Source organism: Homarus americanus, unplaced genomic scaffold, assembly GCF_018991925.1.
Source record: "Homarus americanus isolate GMGI-L3 unplaced genomic scaffold, GMGI_Hamer_2.0 scaffold21930, whole genome shotgun sequence".
NCBI classification, from domain to species: domain Eukaryota; kingdom Metazoa; phylum Arthropoda; class Malacostraca; order Decapoda; family Nephropidae; genus Homarus; species Homarus americanus.
Window position 1 is genome coordinate 81,770 of NW_024732309.1, and position 20,022 is coordinate 101,791.

Here is a 20,022-nt window from a genome sequence, read left to right on the forward strand (position 1 = left end):
CACACAGCTTCAGGGGACCACATAACCCAAGAGCCTCGATACTTCTTGTTTAACGCTGCAGAATACCGACCCAAGTACCCCTCACCTGCCCTACCCTCACCCCGGCACACACACATTGTCTATATGGGACCACAACCTGCCCCTACACCACCTCCCCATTTCTAACAGTCTTAGTGCGCCAGTTATAACCAATCCACAGCTCCACTATTGAATAACAGCAAACAAACATTTACTGGGATGGTCGTAGGAGTCAGAAAGTGCCTCACATACACCCCATGTCACATGATACTGCAACAGGTGAAGTGCTTTGAGTCGGGGTTACAAGTCCCTTTAGCTCTCTCTATATTTTTTTTCTTTAACTAATACAATGGAGAAGAAGTGAAGTAGATGGTCTAGAGGAAAGGGGACGAGTAATAGGTGGAGCTCCAGGGGGACTAAGTGATCCTCCAGGGTTGTTCTCACACTCCAGGGTGTGCTTGGCGGCCTCCACTCGTGGGGAAGAGCTCCTTGAGGCTCTCCATCACCGCCACACTTAACACCATACCTCACCAACCACTCCACTCCAGTCCCTCTCACCTGTTCTCTCTCCTCACCTAACTGCTCACAACTTGCACCAGAGCAGAACACACCTACCGTCCTGCTAGCCTCTACCACCTACACTACTAACTTAAACTAACAGAACACACCCCCCCTCTACACTGTCCACTGAACTTCCCCCTAACCAAAGTCATTAGCAGCATTGTCAGTCTGAGACAAAAAAAAGTTTCCTCAGATGGACAGTAAGGCCACCCCTCTACTGAAGCACGCGGTGTGGATGACGCTAAATGGTGGAGCATTAACGACGCATCACTGATCCCCCCAGTTGATGATGCAACACCCGGAGAGACACACACCAGCTGCTGGGTGAAGGGTGATGTCTCCTCCTCCCCCGGGCCTATACACCGTGACCACCACCCACACCATATATAACACACTAAAACTCTACTCCCCGACACGCCACATCACCCCCCCCTTAACATTCTGTAAGCTCCCATGATGCACCACATATCTCCCTTTAAGGTGCCACACTGTGCTCAAACCTCTGTATAGGTCTGAGGTAAGTGGAGTATAGAGGAGTGGTAGTGAGGTAAGTGGTAGTGAAGCAGCACCACCTTCACCAATATCCTCTCCTTTAACGCAGGTGAGGGCAGACAAGCCGATCAGTCCTGCAGTGTTAAAGTGGTGAGCTCTCCATACAAGGGGCCTGAGGTGGTGTTGAGAGCGGCCACAGTATGGTAGAGGCCTCAACACAATGTGGCTCTAGAGACCAAGAAGGGTTAACCTACCTGCCACACGCCGACGATGGCGTTAGCGATCAGGATCAGCAAGATGACGAAGGGCTCGACGAAGGCGGTGACGGTCTCCTCTCCCTCCTCGAAGCAGGCCAGGACCTGTTGGGATTAAAAAAGAAATCTGGGTCAATCTTGAGGAAATGCGAGGTAATCATCTCTGGAGTGAATGTGAATTAATTGATCATTAGTGACACAGCTTACACACACATTATATCCCGAGGTAACAGTCCCCCCCCCCACACACACACACACACACTACGCACACTCACCACACATTACGCACACGGGGCGACTTGACACAACACCCCCGCGTTCCTTCTAACAAGTCAACTGGTACAAATTACAACAGACGGTGACGAGAATCCTTGGGCGGTGGAGAGTGAAAGTGGCTGACAACACCTGCGGCAGGAGGAGGAGGAGGGGGGGGGGCTGACATACGACTGGAGGCCACTTTCCCCATACTTGGTCGGGCCTGTTTTCCGGAAGGAGGAAGTGAACGAAGGGGTAAAGGATGATGTGAACGGAGGAAGGAAGGAGAGGAGAAAGGAAAGAAGGATGATGGATGGAGGATGGAAGGACGACTACCAAGAAAATTTAACACACAAGGAACCAGACACACACACACCAAACCAAACCTAACCAAACCAAACCTAACCAAACCTAACCTAACCCCATGCCATCTCACTACCTGGTGTTATTCGTGCTGTCTTCATTATCACTCCCACACGACACAACTCTGGTCGTCGTATATAAATAGTAACAGACGTGATATGATAAACACAGGGGAGCTTAATGAACTCTGCCGGGAAACGCACACAGAACACATAATGGCGTGAATTTGTTTGTGGTGTAGAAGCTGTCGCCAACACAACCACCACACCCTGAGTTAACGACTTGTATGGCCCCAGTGTCAAGGAATAGTCCGAGAAGACCGGACAACTCGCCAACTGCACTGGCTAACCATTACCCCGGAACACGATTAACATCCAGGTCCCCAATTACTGCTGGGTAGACAGAGGCAAATGACGTAAAGAAACTTGCCCATAGTTTCACCCTGCCCGGGGACTTCCATACAGGAGAGAGAGAGAGAGAGAGAGAGAGAGAGTTCCCCTACAGTCATTACAGCTGTAACTTTCTCACCCCCTCGTGTAGTACAGTTGGCTCAATCTGGCCGGCCTCACATTCACTACAGTATGAAAAAAAAAAAAATTACCAACCACACCACAGGTCAGGTCAGGGCTGCCACACCTTGCCACATCTTCCACACCACCCAGTTAGTTAATATTATTACCCATGCCGCCCACACCTTCTCTTATTAACCCATGCTGGCACACTTTCCTCACTATATTACCCATGCCGCCCACTTTCTCAAATATTACTGCTGGTGGGGTGGGAGAGGGGGGTGTGGGGTGAGGGAGAGTGTGGTGGAGGGAGAGGGTGAGGGAGGTGGGGTGAGGGGAGAGGGATGAGGGGTGTGGGTGAGGGGGGGTGTAAGGGGGGGTGGATGAGGGGGGGATGACGGGGTGTGGATGAGGGGTGTAGGTTGTAAAGTGTACAAGTCAGCCCTCTCCTCACCATAACAGCTGACCACCATCCACACCTTAATAAATAGCTGACCCGGGGCTGTGTGGAGTGGTCAGGTTCACTTGTAATGACCAAATCACCTTCATTGGTTCACGTCCTACCACTACTACTACTACTACTACTACTGCTGCTACTACTACTACTACTACTACTGTCTTTATACAGCAACAAAGAAGACGGGTTTGAGTCTTGGGTGTGTGTGAGTGAGCGGAGGTGGCGGAAGAGAGGGGTTGTGGGCGGGCGGGGTTGCGGGCGGGCGGGGTAGCGGGCGGGTGGGTGGGTGGGTGGCACGCCCCTCTCCTCTCGACCTACTCTTCACTAACAGTTTACCTTGTCTATCAAACGCAGGCCGCCACTCCAATACCTGGGTCCGTATTCTCACAGCTTCCCCCCACCTCTGCCCTCCCCCTCCCGCCACCTACCCCTACCTCTGCCCTCCCCCCACCCCACCTACCCCTCAACCCTGCCCCCTCAACGGCGCATCAAACGGGATAAATATGACGTCGATATGAAACCAAGACTCGACCTCACTAACCACCTCACTAATCACCAAACAGGGAGAGGGTGGGTAACAAGCCCAGGGGGAGGGGGGGGAGGAGGGGGAGAGGGAGAGGAGGAAGGAAGAGGTAAACAGAGATCATCACTTCATCCACCCTACTTCCCCACGCCATAACATACCTGTGCTAGATTTACCTCTCATCTTACCTGTCTATACCTACCTCACCTGTCAATTTCGGGAATGATGGGGGGTGAGTGAGAGAGAACGGGGAGGTGAAGGGGGATATGAGGGGGGGGGGGCGATATGTATTTCTAGACACGAGAGCAAACATTCCTCACCTATTTGACTCGTCTCCATAACATCTTGGTGTAGTTAGTTCCACGATGGACACTCAGATTAGCCAAACAACCAAGGAGAGTAGTTAAGACCCTAGAACCAACAGCCGCCCACAAGCGCCACCATCAGACGTAAATATTTACCAATAAACCAAATTTTTTTTAATTACCACACATACATACACACTCGTTACTACATGGCCTTCTCCCACAGTGTGACGTGACTAAAATCTACCAGTGTGACGTGACTAAAAACTCCCAGTGTGACGTGACTAAAAACACCCAGTGTGACGACTAAAAACCCCAGTGTGACGTGACTAAAAACCCCAGTGTGACGTGACTAAAACCCCAGTGTGACGACTAAAACACCAAAGTGTACGTGACTAAAACTCCCCAGTGTGACGACTAAAAACTCCCAGTGTGACGTGACTAAAAACACCCAGTGTGACGTGACTAAGGAAATTTACCACCCTCCTTTAGCAGAACTACATACTAAATTGAGATCAACAACGAAGGTGATAAAAATACGGACAACACAATCCAAACCTCTCTGTACCTGGCAACCTCAACTACCTCGTTGATGGGTAAACTCTTACTGACAATCATACAGGTACCCCAGTGAGAAATTGTAACAAGCGACCCCCCCCAGTGAGAAATTGTAACAAGCGACCATTTTCTTTGTTTACCGCCTTACAATATTAGACACCATCACCGATAAGCGTCACCAATCACCACTAACAGTTCACGGTGCAGCAGAAGTAGTGAGCCATCAATTGATTATCCATACAACAGTAGTGCCACAGAGCCCAGCCAAGAGGAGGGAGGCGACGTGGACTGAGACGTGGAGGATGTATACTCAGATTACCCACCGATAACGTGATAGAGGGTGGAGCGCTACCATTTCCTGTCTGTCTTTACTACACAAGTAATTATATTTGACACGAAAAAAATAAATTAATTAAAATTCGTATAATCTCAACCTGGGTATAATGAAATTCTCGGTGTTGTGGATAATTGGCGCGACACACAAACACACTCACTCACTCAAACACACACAATCGCGCTCCACTCAGTCCGGTTACCCAAACACCTGTGTAATTTTCCCCTTGAGGTATAGATGGCCGGTACATGAGTTGAGCCGTACCGTATCTTGGTTAAACTCTCGTGTTGCTCGCTATCGTGTTGTAATTTTAGACCTTCAGTGAAAATAATGAGACGAAGAAACAATCGGACATCCGCCTCGTGGATTCACCAACCAACTTAGTATAACACCTCAAACTCCACACCTACGGCACTTTCCCCTTCGTGATTTCAACATAATCGACCGAGAAATGAAAAAATAAATAAATAACAAGGATAAACAACAGAGCACAATAAAAGATGGAGTGAAAGACGTGACGACACATATAATAATAGTTGCCTCTCGTGTAGCGAGGATGGCCGACCCAAGGGCCACCTAGGCGTGAATTTGTTTCAGGTGTAGAAGCTGTCGCCAACATCAACAACCACACCCTAAGTTAACGAATTGCATGATCCAAAGTCAAGGAATATTCCGAGAAGACCGGACAACTCGCCAACTGCACTGGCTAACCATTACTGCTGGGTAGACAGAGGCAAATGGCATAAAGAAACTTGCCCCTAGTTTTACCTTGCCCGGGGATCGAACCCAGGTCTTCTCGCTTGCGAGGCGAGTATGCTGACCATTGCACACACACACACACACACACCAGTAAAAATGGTGGTGGCTCAAGTGTGGGTCCCTGATGACGGCTGTGCCTGACACCTGTGCTGATCAACAATTACCTGCGACACCTGAGTCTCTTAAGGGAGCGCACACACATACACACGCACAAATACGCACGCGCACACATACATACATACATACATAGGCAGGCAGGCAGGCAGGCAGGCACGCACGCACACATACGCACGCACGCACACACATATACATACGCACGCGCACATACACACACTCGGAAGCAATGTTAGAGGCGAGATACTAGTGCACCCGCGACCAACCAGGAGGCTCGCTAACAAATAGAAATATGAAACGGCAACAAACGCCACCACACTCCCGCTGAGGTTACCAACTAATGACTTTCCTCCCACCATCAGGTCACAGTCACTCCCCCGAAAAACAAGTGACACAAGCAGAATATTTATTTTTTCCCTAATTAAATACAATGAATTATTTACTTGGAACACAATTACGGGAACAAATCATTAAACATCTTGCCAGGCAGCCTCTCCTCTACACCCCAACCTTGAATGACGCAAGCACACACGTCAGAGAAGTGACGTCACCTGTCACGTGATCCACCAACAGCTTCCCCTCTAGATTTCTCACCGAGTTCTTATGTCGCCGGCCTTCACGGGGATTCAACCAAGCGACCGACCCGTTCTTGGGAGTGTCCAGTAACCAAGTTTACTGTGTGGATGAACCCCCAGCTAGTGGTGGTGGTGGTAGCCGCAACAGTATGCCTTCAATGGCGCGAACCTCCCCCCAGCCTGGCGGACGGAGAGAGCTTCCCGCCTCTTTCCCGCGGACCAGGATCAATTTTGCGCGTTATATCCACACTTTCTTACCCAATGTCTCCTGAACAGTTCAAAAAGTCTACCCCCCAACCTCTCACTACCACAAGACCCTGAGAACACGGCCATAACCCTCCACCACAAGACCCTGAGAACACGGCCATAACCCTCCACCACAAGGCCCTGAGAACACGGCCATAACCCTCCACCACAAGGCCCTGAGAACACGGCCATAACCCTCCACCACAAGGAAACACCTCCACCCACAAGACCCTGAGAACACGGCCGCAACCCTCCACCACAAGGCCCTGAGAACACAGCCCAACCCTCCACCACAAGGCCCTGAGAACACGGCCATCACCCTCCACCACAAGGCCCCTGAGAACACAGCCATCACCCCTCCACCACAAGACCCTGAGAACACGGCCATAACCCTCCACCACAAGACCCTGAGAACACGGCCATAACCCTCCACCACAAGACCCTGAACTGCCTTAACCCCCCACCACTACAAGACCCTGGATCACCCCCCTCTTCAGGGCCCCGAAAACACGACCACGGGACCCTGAATCAGACCCCCACTACCCGGGCAGCGGGTTGGACGGGTCCCTCCCACTGAGCCAATATCTCACCCGAGTTCCACAAACCCCAACTAAATTGCATTCTTCCCGAGAGAGAGAGAGAGAGAGAAAGAAATGAGGCAGCAAGGCAGGAGAGATATAATGGATGGATGGAGGAAGAATAGAAACAAGAGAAGGAATAGAAGAGAAGGTGAAGAAGAGGGAAGAGGTGGTGTTAGAAGAGCCACGTCACGTCCTGCCCATAACGTGGAAGTGGAATTTTATCAACATTCTGAACTAAGTTGGGCAATGGTCTCCGTACACGACCCCAAGGACAAACGTAACCCCCAACCACCACCACCTCCTCCCCCACACACACTGGTCCGGGAACCTTCGCTCGGAACACCCGGAGGAGGTAACGCAACACCCTACTGGCCACTCCTACTGGTTCCGCCCCGTGTGGAAGTAATGTATCGTTGGTCCATCATGGGGGAGGGTCATAAAATGGGGTAAGACGTCATCATGGAAGACGTCATCATGGGGAAGACGTCATCATGGAAGACGTCATCATGGAAGACGTCATCATAGGGGTAAAGACGTCATCATGGGGGTAAGACGTCATCATGGGGAAGACGTCATCATGTCACCATGGTGAGAGCAGAGACGTCTTTCTGTAGGTTTTAGTCCACCGCCTGACCGGCTAATGTAGGTAACCAACGGTGTCGGGTGCGCCGTCTCCTGGCTTGGGGGAGGTGACCAGGTGCACCGTCTACCTGGCTTGGGGGAGGTGACCAGGTGCACCGTCTACCTGGCCTGGGGGAGGTGACCAGGTGCACCGTCTACCTGGCTTGGGGGAGGTGACCAGGTGCACCGTCTACCTGGCTTGGGGGAGGTGACCAGGTGCACCGTCTACCTGGCCTGGGGGAGGTGACCAGGGGCACCGTCTACCTGGCCTGGGGGAGGTGACCAGGTGCACCGTCTACCTGGCCTGGGGGAGGTGACCAGGTGCGCCGTCTACCTGGCTTGGGGGAGGTGACCAGTGGGGCAGCGGGGTGAGTGTGACAGCTGGGTGAGTGGGGCAGCAGGGTGAGTGGGGCAGCATTACAGGTAACACCCGATGTAAAAGGTTAACAACGACTGTACTGACGGACGACACGACGACCAGGAGTGACATCACCACAAGGAACGACGACCAGGAGTGACATCACCACAAGGAACGACGACCAGGAGTGACATCACCACAAGGAACGACGACCAAGAGTGACATCACCACAAGTAGGGTTACCTCAACAACCTAACCATGTGATCAACCACCTGACTAGAGTTAAATAGTAATAATACCAACAACATAGCTGTAGGAGTAGCGCCGTGTAGACCCGACTTTCATAACTCAATCAATAACTAACACTTCACATTTTTATCACTAGACACTTCCCCTATCGCTCGTAACAGCTTATAAACGATGTCCACCCCCCCCTCTCCTCTCCTCTGACAAACAGCACTAGCCTTGAGCAATACTTAACCATGTTCTCGCCTATTACAGACTCCTTATTTTCTTATGTTCTTATGTAATGTCTGCACACAACACAACAAAACTACCCTGCACTTAATTAATTATTGCGAGACTTGGGGAAGAGGAGGAGGAGGAGGTGAGAGTGGGAGGAAAGGAAGAGGAGGAAATAAGAAGGAAGGGAAGTGGGTGGTGGAGGAGGAGGAATACGAGAGTGAGTAGTCGACATGATGAAACTCTCAATGTTCCAGAAGGTGGTATGAGGCAAGACCCACCCACCCACCCACCGCTCGCCCCGTGGCCACCAGTAGCTCGCTCACGTCACACACACACACACACACAAGAGAGGCCAATCTGAGCCATATGTCTACTGTTATGCTACACGTGGACACTAACAGCCAGTCTGCCAACCAGGACACGGGGTATCTGACTTTCCTATCAACTTCCTTTGTGGGTATTCCTGATTAAATACAAAGGAAAGCACACGTTTCAATAAATACGCGTAAAAATTCATCCTGTTTGTGTCTCTATGATACTGGTGCTGATAAACAAGGAAGCAAAAAACAACAACAGATAATAAAAATACTAAATTAATTAATATATTTCCCTTGCGACGCTGCCACACTTATGACGTCAGCAGCTCAGGTTTATGACGTCAGCAGCACAGGTGATTAAAGGTTTCATTACGTCATCAAGGATAAATAAAACGGAGGCAGTCAACAAGGTCACGGGGGAGGGAGTGGGGGGGGGGGGCGTTACGAGTGAGTCACCACACACACACACACACGACAGGTAAGAGAGAGGGGGTCACCTGTGCGTGTAGTGTAACCCAGCACTACACACACTACACCTCTTCCAGCACTATAAACAACAACAATGCTGAGATTAACCAAGTAAACTCCTCTAATCTCAAGTTTTCTTCCTCTGTGTTTTTTAGTTAACAACAAAACAAACTTATCATATTATTTACACATTATTATCAACATTGTTTTTGCTCGTCTAGTGATCTACATTTGTAATCACTGGCTCCATTAAAAATACGACTAACAGTTGAATTTTACCCACAGTCTCTCTCTCTCTCTCTCTCTCTCTCTCGCCACTATGAAATAAAACTAAAAAAAAAAATCACTCCAGATCCGATAAAAAAATAAGTAATAATAATAATAAGTGAAATACTAATCTGTGGTCGACGCCAGATTAATATGGTATTATTTTCAGACCCCAAACCCATGGATCCAGTGAGGGGAAGAGGGTGTTGGAGGGGGAAGAGGGGGTTGGAGGGGGGTGTGGAAGAGAGGGTTGGAGGGGAGGAGGAGGGTGTTGGAGGGGAGGAGGAGGGTGTTGGAGGGGGGATAGGTTGCTATTTACCTGACCTGATACCAAAGACGAGTGTACAGGCAATTATGGCGACAATAATAATGATCGATGATGATAATGACACTAATAATGACGGATAATGATGATGAGTCTGCTGTAATAATGATAAGATAGACAATGGCGGCCAATGACAGTGATGAAGGCATGAATAAACACCATGATAACATCCTCTAACAACAACACTAAGTTATAATACCAGCAACAACAACAAAAAAACAACAACAACAATAATGACACTTCACCAATAATAAATAATAAAACCACCAACAAAACAATAACAAAAACAACAAAGACTAACAAATACAATAACAATGACAATAACAAATAACAACAACAATACTCACGAAAGAGATGATAGCGGCGAGCAGGAGGATTTTAACAAGCAAGTCATCAAACTGCTCCAGAATGAGCTGTAGGAGTGACTTGCCCTCTTCTGCCGGTAATTCTGTTGGGCGGAGAATAACAACTCTGATTACTTTATTCTTGATGGGGGGTGAGAAAGAGAGAGAGAGAAAGAGAGAGAGATAATAGAATAGACATACACTATTTAAGACATGGATGGGGGTCTATCTGATAAGCCAGCAACCCCCACCCCTCCTATCTCACAGTAAATGCTAAGTCACACAAGCTTATCAAGATCTCACACGTTAGCGTTAACACTCACTCACTACGAGAAGTTTAACCAAGTCCCGGATTATCTAAGATTAGTGAGGTAATCTTCTTCCCCCCCCCCATCCCCCCCAACTAACGGGAAACGTGAGACTGCACCAGATTCCCTCTAGTTAGGTTAGGGTAGATTTGGCTAGGTTAGGTTTGGCGAGGCTAGGCTAAATTTGGTAAGGCTAGGCTAAGTTTGGCGAGGCTAGGCTAGGTTTGAGGCTATGTTAGGTTAGACGAGGGTAAGTTTGGCGAGGCTATGTTCGGTTTGGCGAGGCTAGGTTTGGCAAGGCTAGGCTAAGTTTGGCGAGGCGAGGCTAGGTTAGGTTTGACGAGGCTAAGTTTGGCGAGGCTAGGTTAGGTTTAGTGAGGCTAGATTTAGTGAGGTTAGATCAGGTTTAATGAAGCTAGATTTGGTGAGTAATACCCCAAGTACCACACCACCACTTACCGTTGGGGCCATATTTCGCCTGGTAGTCCTTGACCTGGGCGTCAGTAAGGCCGGATTCCTCTTTCACACCGAATTTCTGCAGAATGTCCTCGAAGGGGTAGCAATGGGCGTCATCCATGGTGGCGGCTTGGTGATGGCGGGCGATCTATTCTCTGTCACTTGCTCCGTCCAACTCAACTGCTTTCCCAACTGTGGACAAAAACAATCCTCATCAACCTAACCATCGGAATGTATGGACGGTAAATAATAGTATAGCATTTTGCAACTAACTACAAAAAAAATACCTTAAAGTTTATAACACACGCCACATACACACGCACACAAACACACGCCACATACACACGCACACATACACACGCCACATACACACGCACACATACACACGCACACATTAGTACTTCAAGTGTCAAGCTAATACTGTAATCACTGTAGTCATCCTGCAATAAATACGACCATCTACAAAATACATTATGTACTGAATAAATAGTAACATCAAACCTAACCTAATATAACCTGACCTGACCTAATATAACCTAACCTGACCTAATATAACCTAACCTGACCTAATATAACCTAACCTGACCTAATATAACCTAACCTGACCTAATATAACCTAACCTGACCTAATATAACCTAACCTGACCTAATATAACCTAACCTGACCTAATATAACCTAACCTGACCTAATATAACCTAACCTATATTTATCCAGTTTTCAATGGGGACAACTTGCAGCCCTCAATACGCCTGAACCAAGTCAAGGTCAATACTATACATTAATGCTGTTTACAATCGTCAAGAAGCTAACTGTACCGTGAGATAACTGTACCGCGAGAAGATAACTGTGTACCGCAAGAGAAGCTAACTGTACCTTGAGATAAATGTGTACCGCAAGAGAAGATAAATGTACCGTGAGGTAACTGTGTACCGCAAGAGAAGCTAACTGTACCGTGAGGTAACTAACTGTGTGCAAGAGAAACTAACTGTACCGTGAGATAACTGTGTACCGCAAGAGATAACTGTACCGTGAGAGCTGTGTACCGCAAGAGAAGATAACTGTACCGTGAGAGATAACTGTACAGCAAGAGAAGATAACTGTACCGTGAGGTAACTGTGTACCACCAAAGAGAAGATAACTGTACCGTGAAATAACTGTGTACCGCAAAAGAGCTAACTGTACCGTGAGATAACTGTACCGCAAGAGAAGATAAATGTACCGTGAGATAACTGTGTACCGCAAAGCTAACTGTACCGTGAGATAACTGTGTACCGCAAGAAAGATAACTGTACCGTGAGATAACTGTGTACCGCAAGAGAAGATAACTGTACCGTGAGAGATAACTGTACAGCAAGAGATAACTGTACCGTGGGGTAACTGTGTACCGGGGAAGCTAACTGTACCGTGAGATAACTGTGTACCGCAAGAGAAGCTAACTGTACCGTGAGATAACTGTACCGCAAGAGAAGCTAACTGTACCGTGAGATAACTGTACCGCAAGAGAAGCTAACTGTACCGTGAGATAACTGTGTACCGCAAGAGAAGCTAACTGTACCGTGAGATAACTGTGTACCGCAAGAGAAGCTAACTGTACCGTGAGGTAACTGTGTACCGCAAGAGAAGATAACTGTACCGTGAGAGATAACTGTACCGCAAGAGAAGATAACTGTACCGCGAGAAGAGAACTGTACCGCGAGAGATTAACTATGTACCGCAAGAGAAGGTAACCTATATACTGGTTGTAAACTTTTTTTCGTAACTATTTGAAATCGTTAATACTAGTATGTGTTGCGTACATAAACGGGGATAGCATTAACTTCTTTGCACTTGCTTTTCATTCATGGTAAAAAAAAACCAGCATCTTACAAGTGAACGAACTCTTTCACAAAGTAACATTAACCTGACTCGCGCGTTATGTGATACCCAAGGTGGGATTTATCTTACAAGTCCCCCCCACGAAGCGAGAATTCGACCAACAGGTGGTATACACTCTGGCATTTTAACATTCAATGATTTCTTTTGTGTGTGCTGTAACTTCATCGGTTTAAAGACAACTTTGATCCCACCAGCTACAATCATTCTCTCCGTCACTACAACTACCACGCCACGGGACAATTTTGACTAGATATTTTCTTTCTAACCTCTGTATTTTGCTTAGCTTCCATGCCGCATTTACACATCACCACCCCTCTCTTCCTCCTCCGATACGGTAAATGGGGTCAACGCACAGTATATATAGACTAGTGGAATAAGATAAGATTGGATGGTCCAACTTGGGAGGACGGGGGTCACCTTATCACCAAGACACGTCACGTCTGTCGAGCGCCTCTACTGATACTACTACTACTACTGTAATTACTCAACAAATCTAGACCCGGTGTCTCTGTATAAAGTCCGGTACCATAAGCCACGTTGTCGTTTCTCCCCTGACTGGCAATATATGATCTCTTCTAGCTAGTGAATTAACACCTACAACACCCTATAACACCATTACACCGAGACTATCTTCACTACCATTCTGTTTAGAGAGACAAAGTTTGGCGTACAGGTCAGCAGCACACTCGTGAACCCGGAACTACACTGCACTACTCCCTTACCGGCACCATAACTACACCTTTACCGGCACCGTACAATATAACACCGAGATACCGAGGATTACAAGCTAGATTAAATAACTCGAGATTATTATACCGAGTAAACATGATCAGTATAACTTAATTTTCAGAAAAAAAGTTTACCGTATGGCGGACAATGAAAACTCTATACGCTTACGTTGCCGGATAGTTAATAAAACCGTCACTTATAAACTGTTTTACTAGTGAAACCGCGAGTTAGTATGAAATATGTCTTCGATGGCGACAGTATGTGACGAATACATGCATCTGAATTATCGCCAATGACTCGGTAAAAACACGCTCACTACAGCCCAAAATTGACTCAAGAGATAACCTCACACCGAGAACTGAAATTACCAGACCACCTAACTTGCACTTCTACAGTTTGGTGCAGATATTGGGACGTGGTACCATTACTCAGGGCGCAGTATAACTCACGTTCCCAACACAACTTCATAATCTACTCAAGGAAAAACTATTACACAATTTAATATACCTGGTAGTCATAATGTACAAACAAAATTAAACACAAGTAACCTAAGATAGCTCTACCAAACGTTCCCTCACTCACAGCCTTGGACTACATATGGCATATACAGACCGATGCGCTTGAACTGTGATGGCTCTTATCTGAAGGATGTACTAACGCGTATACCACTTTAGGCTTATCTCTAATGGCGTAACGACCTCTCTTATCATAGTTACAGTAATGATACAAGAGACACATTCTCGCGTTACACTTGTTAATAATATCATAAGATGAGTCGAGGCTTCACGTTTCACTTTTTTATACGGAGATTGTACCATATTCATAACACCACAATATTTGACAGCTAAACACCGCTATCGACAATGTGCATAAATAAATACGTCTTACATCATGTGCTTCTGATTATCTAAAATTTATGATCAAAACAACTCGTAAGGAAACAAGAAAGCACTGCGAGTTACCACCTTTTGTCACCCGTCACGAGGGAATATTAAAAAATTCACCCAAACATTCCGTGCCAAAAACCTTAACAAATTCCTAAGGTGTGATGGAAGTATTGTACCAGCCCGCAGGGGGGAATGAACGATCACCAATCAATGAACCAAAACACAGGCAGCAGCAGCTTCAGGGCGACAACACTGTATCACATCTCACACCTGCTTGAACACCACGATAAGATGATGGAAGCACTTGATGATAAAGACAAGGCCAATATGATATACCACTATTACTGTTTGTATATGTGAAAAATGGAGTCATGTCCCCTTTAAAAAATCTGAATGTAAAACAAGACTAACTAACGCGGGAGAAACAGAACACAACCGACCTAACAATACTTCCCAGGGCAATATAGTGTTAAACTGTTGCACAATAAGCGTGTTACCGACCTAGTAAAAGTACCATCTGGTAGAAAAGTTCACTGCTCTCAATATCTACTGAAACACGAAAATCACTAAGAACGCTGAAAAACACCCAAGCGGTACTGAGTGGACGGCAGGTACAGTAGCTTATAATCATCAATATATCGGCACAGTAGACAGCTATGAAGGGACAGTATATGAAGTGCAGAGAAAAATATCAACAAACTGGGGAGGGGTCTCAAGTGGTGGGGATTTTTTTAGCTACCTTCACAACAGCTAACATGGAATGAACGTACGAGAATGTGATCTTACGCCGAAAATGTGCGCCTGGCGTCACCACTCTCTGTAAAACCTAGCAACAACACGCTGCCGAGCCGATAAAAGTCAGTTATGCTAGGAACGAACACAGTTTCAACACCAGTAGGCATATACCCCCGCCTTTGTCCTTACATCAGCTGAACAATTGAAAATCTTGACGTTCAATGGTAGAGGCCAGGAACAAGGAAGCTATGATCTGGGCCCCGAGCTCCAGACAACGGGCAACAAGGTCATTCAAGTATAATGAGGACGTTGACCTCCGTGTGTGCTCCGAAGTAAGTCTTGGTGATGCTTTACAGGTGAATTAAGAGGAACCTTAAGTGTTCTCATGTCAGACCAACACCTGCCGTTATATACAGTAACTGGTTCTTTTTAAGTCATTAGTAAATTAAAATGTCATTAAATGGAAGGGTAATTTAAGCATCGAGGTACTGTACTATACAATTCTAAATTCGCGAGACTACACTATTCAATGTATAAATATTGTACTTATAATGGGGTGGAGAACTCTAGCTTATTTTACAATGCTTAATGATCGTAACAGCCTAAACTCATCCCTCAAATAGTGTTACGGTAGTTAATCGTTAGGTGAAATAATATATATATATAAGCAAAGAATAAGTTTAGCTATACAGTACAGTGTTTCTGCTGCTTTCAATTTTTCAGAATAAATTAAATCTCTATAATAAGTATACATTTAAGAACTTAACTATAGGCCCTCAACGTGCGTTAGACCAGTAGGTACAGTATGTCACAAAGATATAAAAATATATTTTGCGATCACAACTCTAGTAGACGTATATGGTTTTAACATATTTACTTATAATTATACCAGACATCTACTGTACGCATCACAAGCTGGGTAAAAAATTCACAACACTACCTGATGCTGTGTTGCAGGACTTAGTAAGCTAATACATTGTCGCACACCATTCAACAACTTTGCAAATGTTATGACTCAACTTCTTATCAATACAAAAACAGTGTTGCATAACAGGTGAATATATACATAAGTAACATCTTAGCATGCCAAAGGTCTGGAGCACCGTGCCAGCTACTGAACGCAACAAACATGGCTCAGTGCCACTTTTTTTGCCATGAATACATTTGGCCACCTGGCACAGTGAGACATTACTAACACAACTTCCTAACACATCAACTGTAACGCTGAACGAAAGTGATCACACGTGAACTGACACACAAACGACTCCCTTATTTTCTTATGTCTAGTTATAGTGGTAAGTTTGGTAACTACACGAGATGACAGGTGGTAAGGTTATAGGAGTCCAACTACCCAAAAAAAAATTCTTCAAAACTAAACTGCCTAAGTGCCATAATAATCTAGAATTCCCAAAACTGTGCTGCCTAACTGTGAAATGACACAAGGTTAATGAAATGAAAACCATAGTGCAAGTTACCCAGGTATTCCTAAACTTGCCTTAATTATAAAGCTACATTGATTGCTTCAGGTGATTCAGCATTATCCCTGAACCCGTAGCGAAGATTAATATGCACTGGACAAAATAATGAATGAACAACACTTTTATCCTACATTTACTCATTCAAACAAACCATTATGTAAAATCATTAAAATACTACAACTTAACCGACCACCACACCTGTCTGTACCTTACGACGGAACAGTCACGACGGAACACCACAAGTAACCTCTGGTATGAACTATTCACTACACAAGTGGTAATAGTGTAATGACCACACTGACCTCTTAATTCTAAAACGTCAAGTAAACAAAAGACATTTAATCTTGATCCTAAGGGGTGGTATTGGCACTCACCCGTCATTAGGTGATGGTATTTACTATTTCCATTACTCTGTGAGAACAGTTCCTGGCAGCAGCTGATGATGGCCCAGCACAGCGTCCTGCCCAAATACAATTAACCCCTAAATACGTCACTTGAACTTAACACTAGCACACTAAAATGATGTCAACACAACACAATATCATATCCACGACAACAGACGTGACGGGAGTAAACTGGAGACTTAAGCACGAGTTTTTAAGTGAGATTTGTTCATTTAAGTTCGTGTCAAACACCCACCATCACCGCCAGAACAACACTGAGGGCGTATGGCCACGTACCGTACGGGCGTCTCATGTAAAACAACTGAAGTCAGAGTTACGTGCTAATGTACATATTACGCTCAATTGACCACATATATATATTATAATTTGATGAGAACTAAATGTTAGAGTTTAGTTATGTTAAAGAAAATATTTCAGCATATGAGGAAAGCTATATATAAAGCACAATATTATCTCATGACAATGGCAGCAGACGACGCACCTACAGCTGATTCCTCGTTCACCATGACAGTAAATAAAGCTGTATATTGTACTGGAATCACGAAAATATTCTTCCCTAACCTAAAATATAAAATCAATAGAACATTAAATACTACAAACTAACTACAGTAAGACAATACTACAGTAAAATCCATGTATATTAAGATTTACAGAGTTGCCGAGCAGCTAAAACGTGATACTCAATGTGGATGGCTATGATTGGCTTGCGCGGTGCTGACGTATACCATAAAGGAGCTCTCATTGGTCGGCGCTGCCTGGCTTAAAATAGGAAAGCCCCATTTCGAGTGCGCCAAGTTCAAATGGAGTTCATTTTTGGCCTACGGGGTACCAGCTCCCTTGGGATGGCCGGCGTGTTTAGAAATATCTAAAACGAAGCTGCGCGGCGGTTTTTCATTGCTGCCAAGTTGAAACTAATCCCCTAACCTTGAAAATATTAAAGAAATAAATATCTAAGTCATGATTGGATGCAGTAGAGAAGCCGAACTATAAATCTATTTGTAGTGTATACTGTTCTAACCCAGTGTGTGGCAGATGGCTCGGGTAACATGATACGCTGTGGAAACAAGTGATTATACTCGCCTTCTACAGCTCTAAGTTAACACACTGTACGCCTATCTATTATATAATCTTGATTTACACTCTACCGTATCTGATAATAGAATACATTGTGTGATAATGAACACCGCCTATGTGAATATTTGAGAAAATGAAGAACAATCACCATTTCTTTAACACAAGCTTTACTAAAACCAATTTATTACCATTGTTAAAGTGTTTATTACTCCTTATTACGTTTTCATCTAGTAAAAATATATATAATTTCCTTTTTTTTTCATTTATTCTTGTGTTTTTAATCACTCAGTTGACTTAATAGAAAGATAGAACTTATAATTTGTGGTTATATTAGTTATAGGCTCTGTGTGAGAGAGAGAGAAACGTTTATTTAAATACATAAAACGTGAGTGAACTTGATAAATTGCCTATCATAATTATATTCCAAATATTATGCCATTTAGAAATTCACTATTCTGTTGGTATAGGTGGTGGTGTGGAGCGATGTGGTGGTGTGGTGCTGTTAAGGTGTGGAGTGAGGGTTCGAGGTGTGTGTGGGTATGGTGAGGGTGTGTGGGTATGGTGATGTGTGGATGAAATGTGGTGATGTGGGTGAGAGTTTTAGTGTAGTGTGTAAGAGGAGTCAAGTGCTACTTAAGTGGTTGTGTCGTGTCAAGTGTGTGTGTGTTTGGTGGTATCATAGCCGGATGATCGTCATATTCGATTCCGAGTGACAGCAAAGTAGTAGTAGTAGTAGGCGGTACTGTGATGAATTTGTGTGGATTATTTAGGCGTGGTGGAGACGTGAAGTGTGTGTGTATGTGTATGTGTGTGTGTCACAGGTACACCTCCCGTGTGCACCTTCACTAGGCACTTTCCACACGCGCCCTCCCGAGGCTGACCAACACACACTCATCCCCTACCCACACTCACTAGCTTCGCCAAAATCAAGCGGTCGGCTTATAGTCTTCAAAAGTAAAAACACTTTCTTCAGTACTAAAAAACGATGGCACTTAAGAGCACACGACTTGTACAACAGAGTCCCACTGGGGCGATTGGCGACCAAAATACGAGACGGTGGATCACATTATTACATCCTTCCACAGCGTGTTGCTCACTCACGCTCGTCGTAAAACTATGGCACTTCACAGGCACTGGAGAGCGGTGCCGTGGGCAGCAGTGGCCACAGGAGAGCCCTGTGTGCCTGGTGGCCACAGGAGGCTGGCAAACCTCCGCCCTTCTCTCACCACCAACCACTAGTCCGGCTTGAAGACTCCGTCTACGAGATAGATTTCTTGACTGGTCGTCGTGTTGGAGGGTAAGTGCACATTTTACGCATATACACCACATTTTCAGAAACACGTAGCTACAGGGCTATGAGTTGCACACACACACGGCTTCCAGGTTGGCTGGTGTTCACTTACCTAAGGACACGACCCTGGGCCAAAATGACTGGCTCCCAGGAAAGAGACACAGAAAGGAAAAGGAACGCCCGCCTTGCCCTGTCCCGCCCAGGAACAAGTGAGAACTCTAAGCCTACCCCTGTTCTTTTTAAAACCTTGGGTGCCTGGCCTGCCCTCTAGCGGCGAATGATGCTGGCAGCGGGCCGGGTCGGGGCTGCCAAAAGCCGGTGCTGCCCGACCCTCTCCCTCTATGGCAATCTTTCCACGCTCCCCTAACTACCAGCATATCACCGCGGCGCACCTGGGCCTCGCTCCACACTCCAGTCCTACTTACAGACAGGACACACCTCCTTACCGATACAACCCACATAAATCAGTCTTAGACGAAGCCAAGCAGAAGAATGACACACATCCAAATTCACCTGCTCGAGCCCCCCGCTGATGACCTAACCCGTCAAGGCTCACACACAGGTGATTCCTACCACTTGGCACAAGCGACTCGGGACGCACAACAGTGTACAGTGTGAAGGTTGAGGCTGCTCACATGCCTTTGCTCACCCATCACTAGACAAGACAAGCTGCTGTCCACGGACCGAATAATTTCACAAAGAGAATCGCCGACTT

The 20,022-nt window shown here is 46.0% G+C and overlaps 1 protein-coding gene across 5 annotated transcripts in view; it reads right to left on the minus strand.

Moving 5' to 3' along the window:
- Positions 1-19,529, minus strand: part of LOC121868459 (calcium-transporting ATPase sarcoplasmic/endoplasmic reticulum type-like) — a 45,766-nt gene extending 26,237 nt beyond the window's left edge. For 4 of the 5 annotated variants that reach the window (XM_042369106.1, XM_042369107.1, XM_042369108.1 and 1 more), the window contains exons 1-4: positions 19,420-19,529; positions 10,837-11,025; positions 10,073-10,173; positions 1,326-1,430 (exon numbers count right to left, since the gene is read on the minus strand). In XM_042369106.1, coding sequence (XP_042225040.1) covers positions 1,326-1,430; positions 10,073-10,173; positions 10,837-10,954 — 324 coding nt within the window. In that variant the 5' untranslated portion in view covers positions 10,955-11,025; positions 19,420-19,529. Of the gene's footprint in view, positions 1-1,325; positions 1,431-10,072; positions 10,174-10,836; positions 11,026-16,912; positions 17,166-19,419 lie in introns of those variants that run through there. The other variant, XM_042369105.1, reaches the window with a different exon arrangement.
- Between the last annotated feature and the right edge of the window lie 493 nt (positions 19,530-20,022).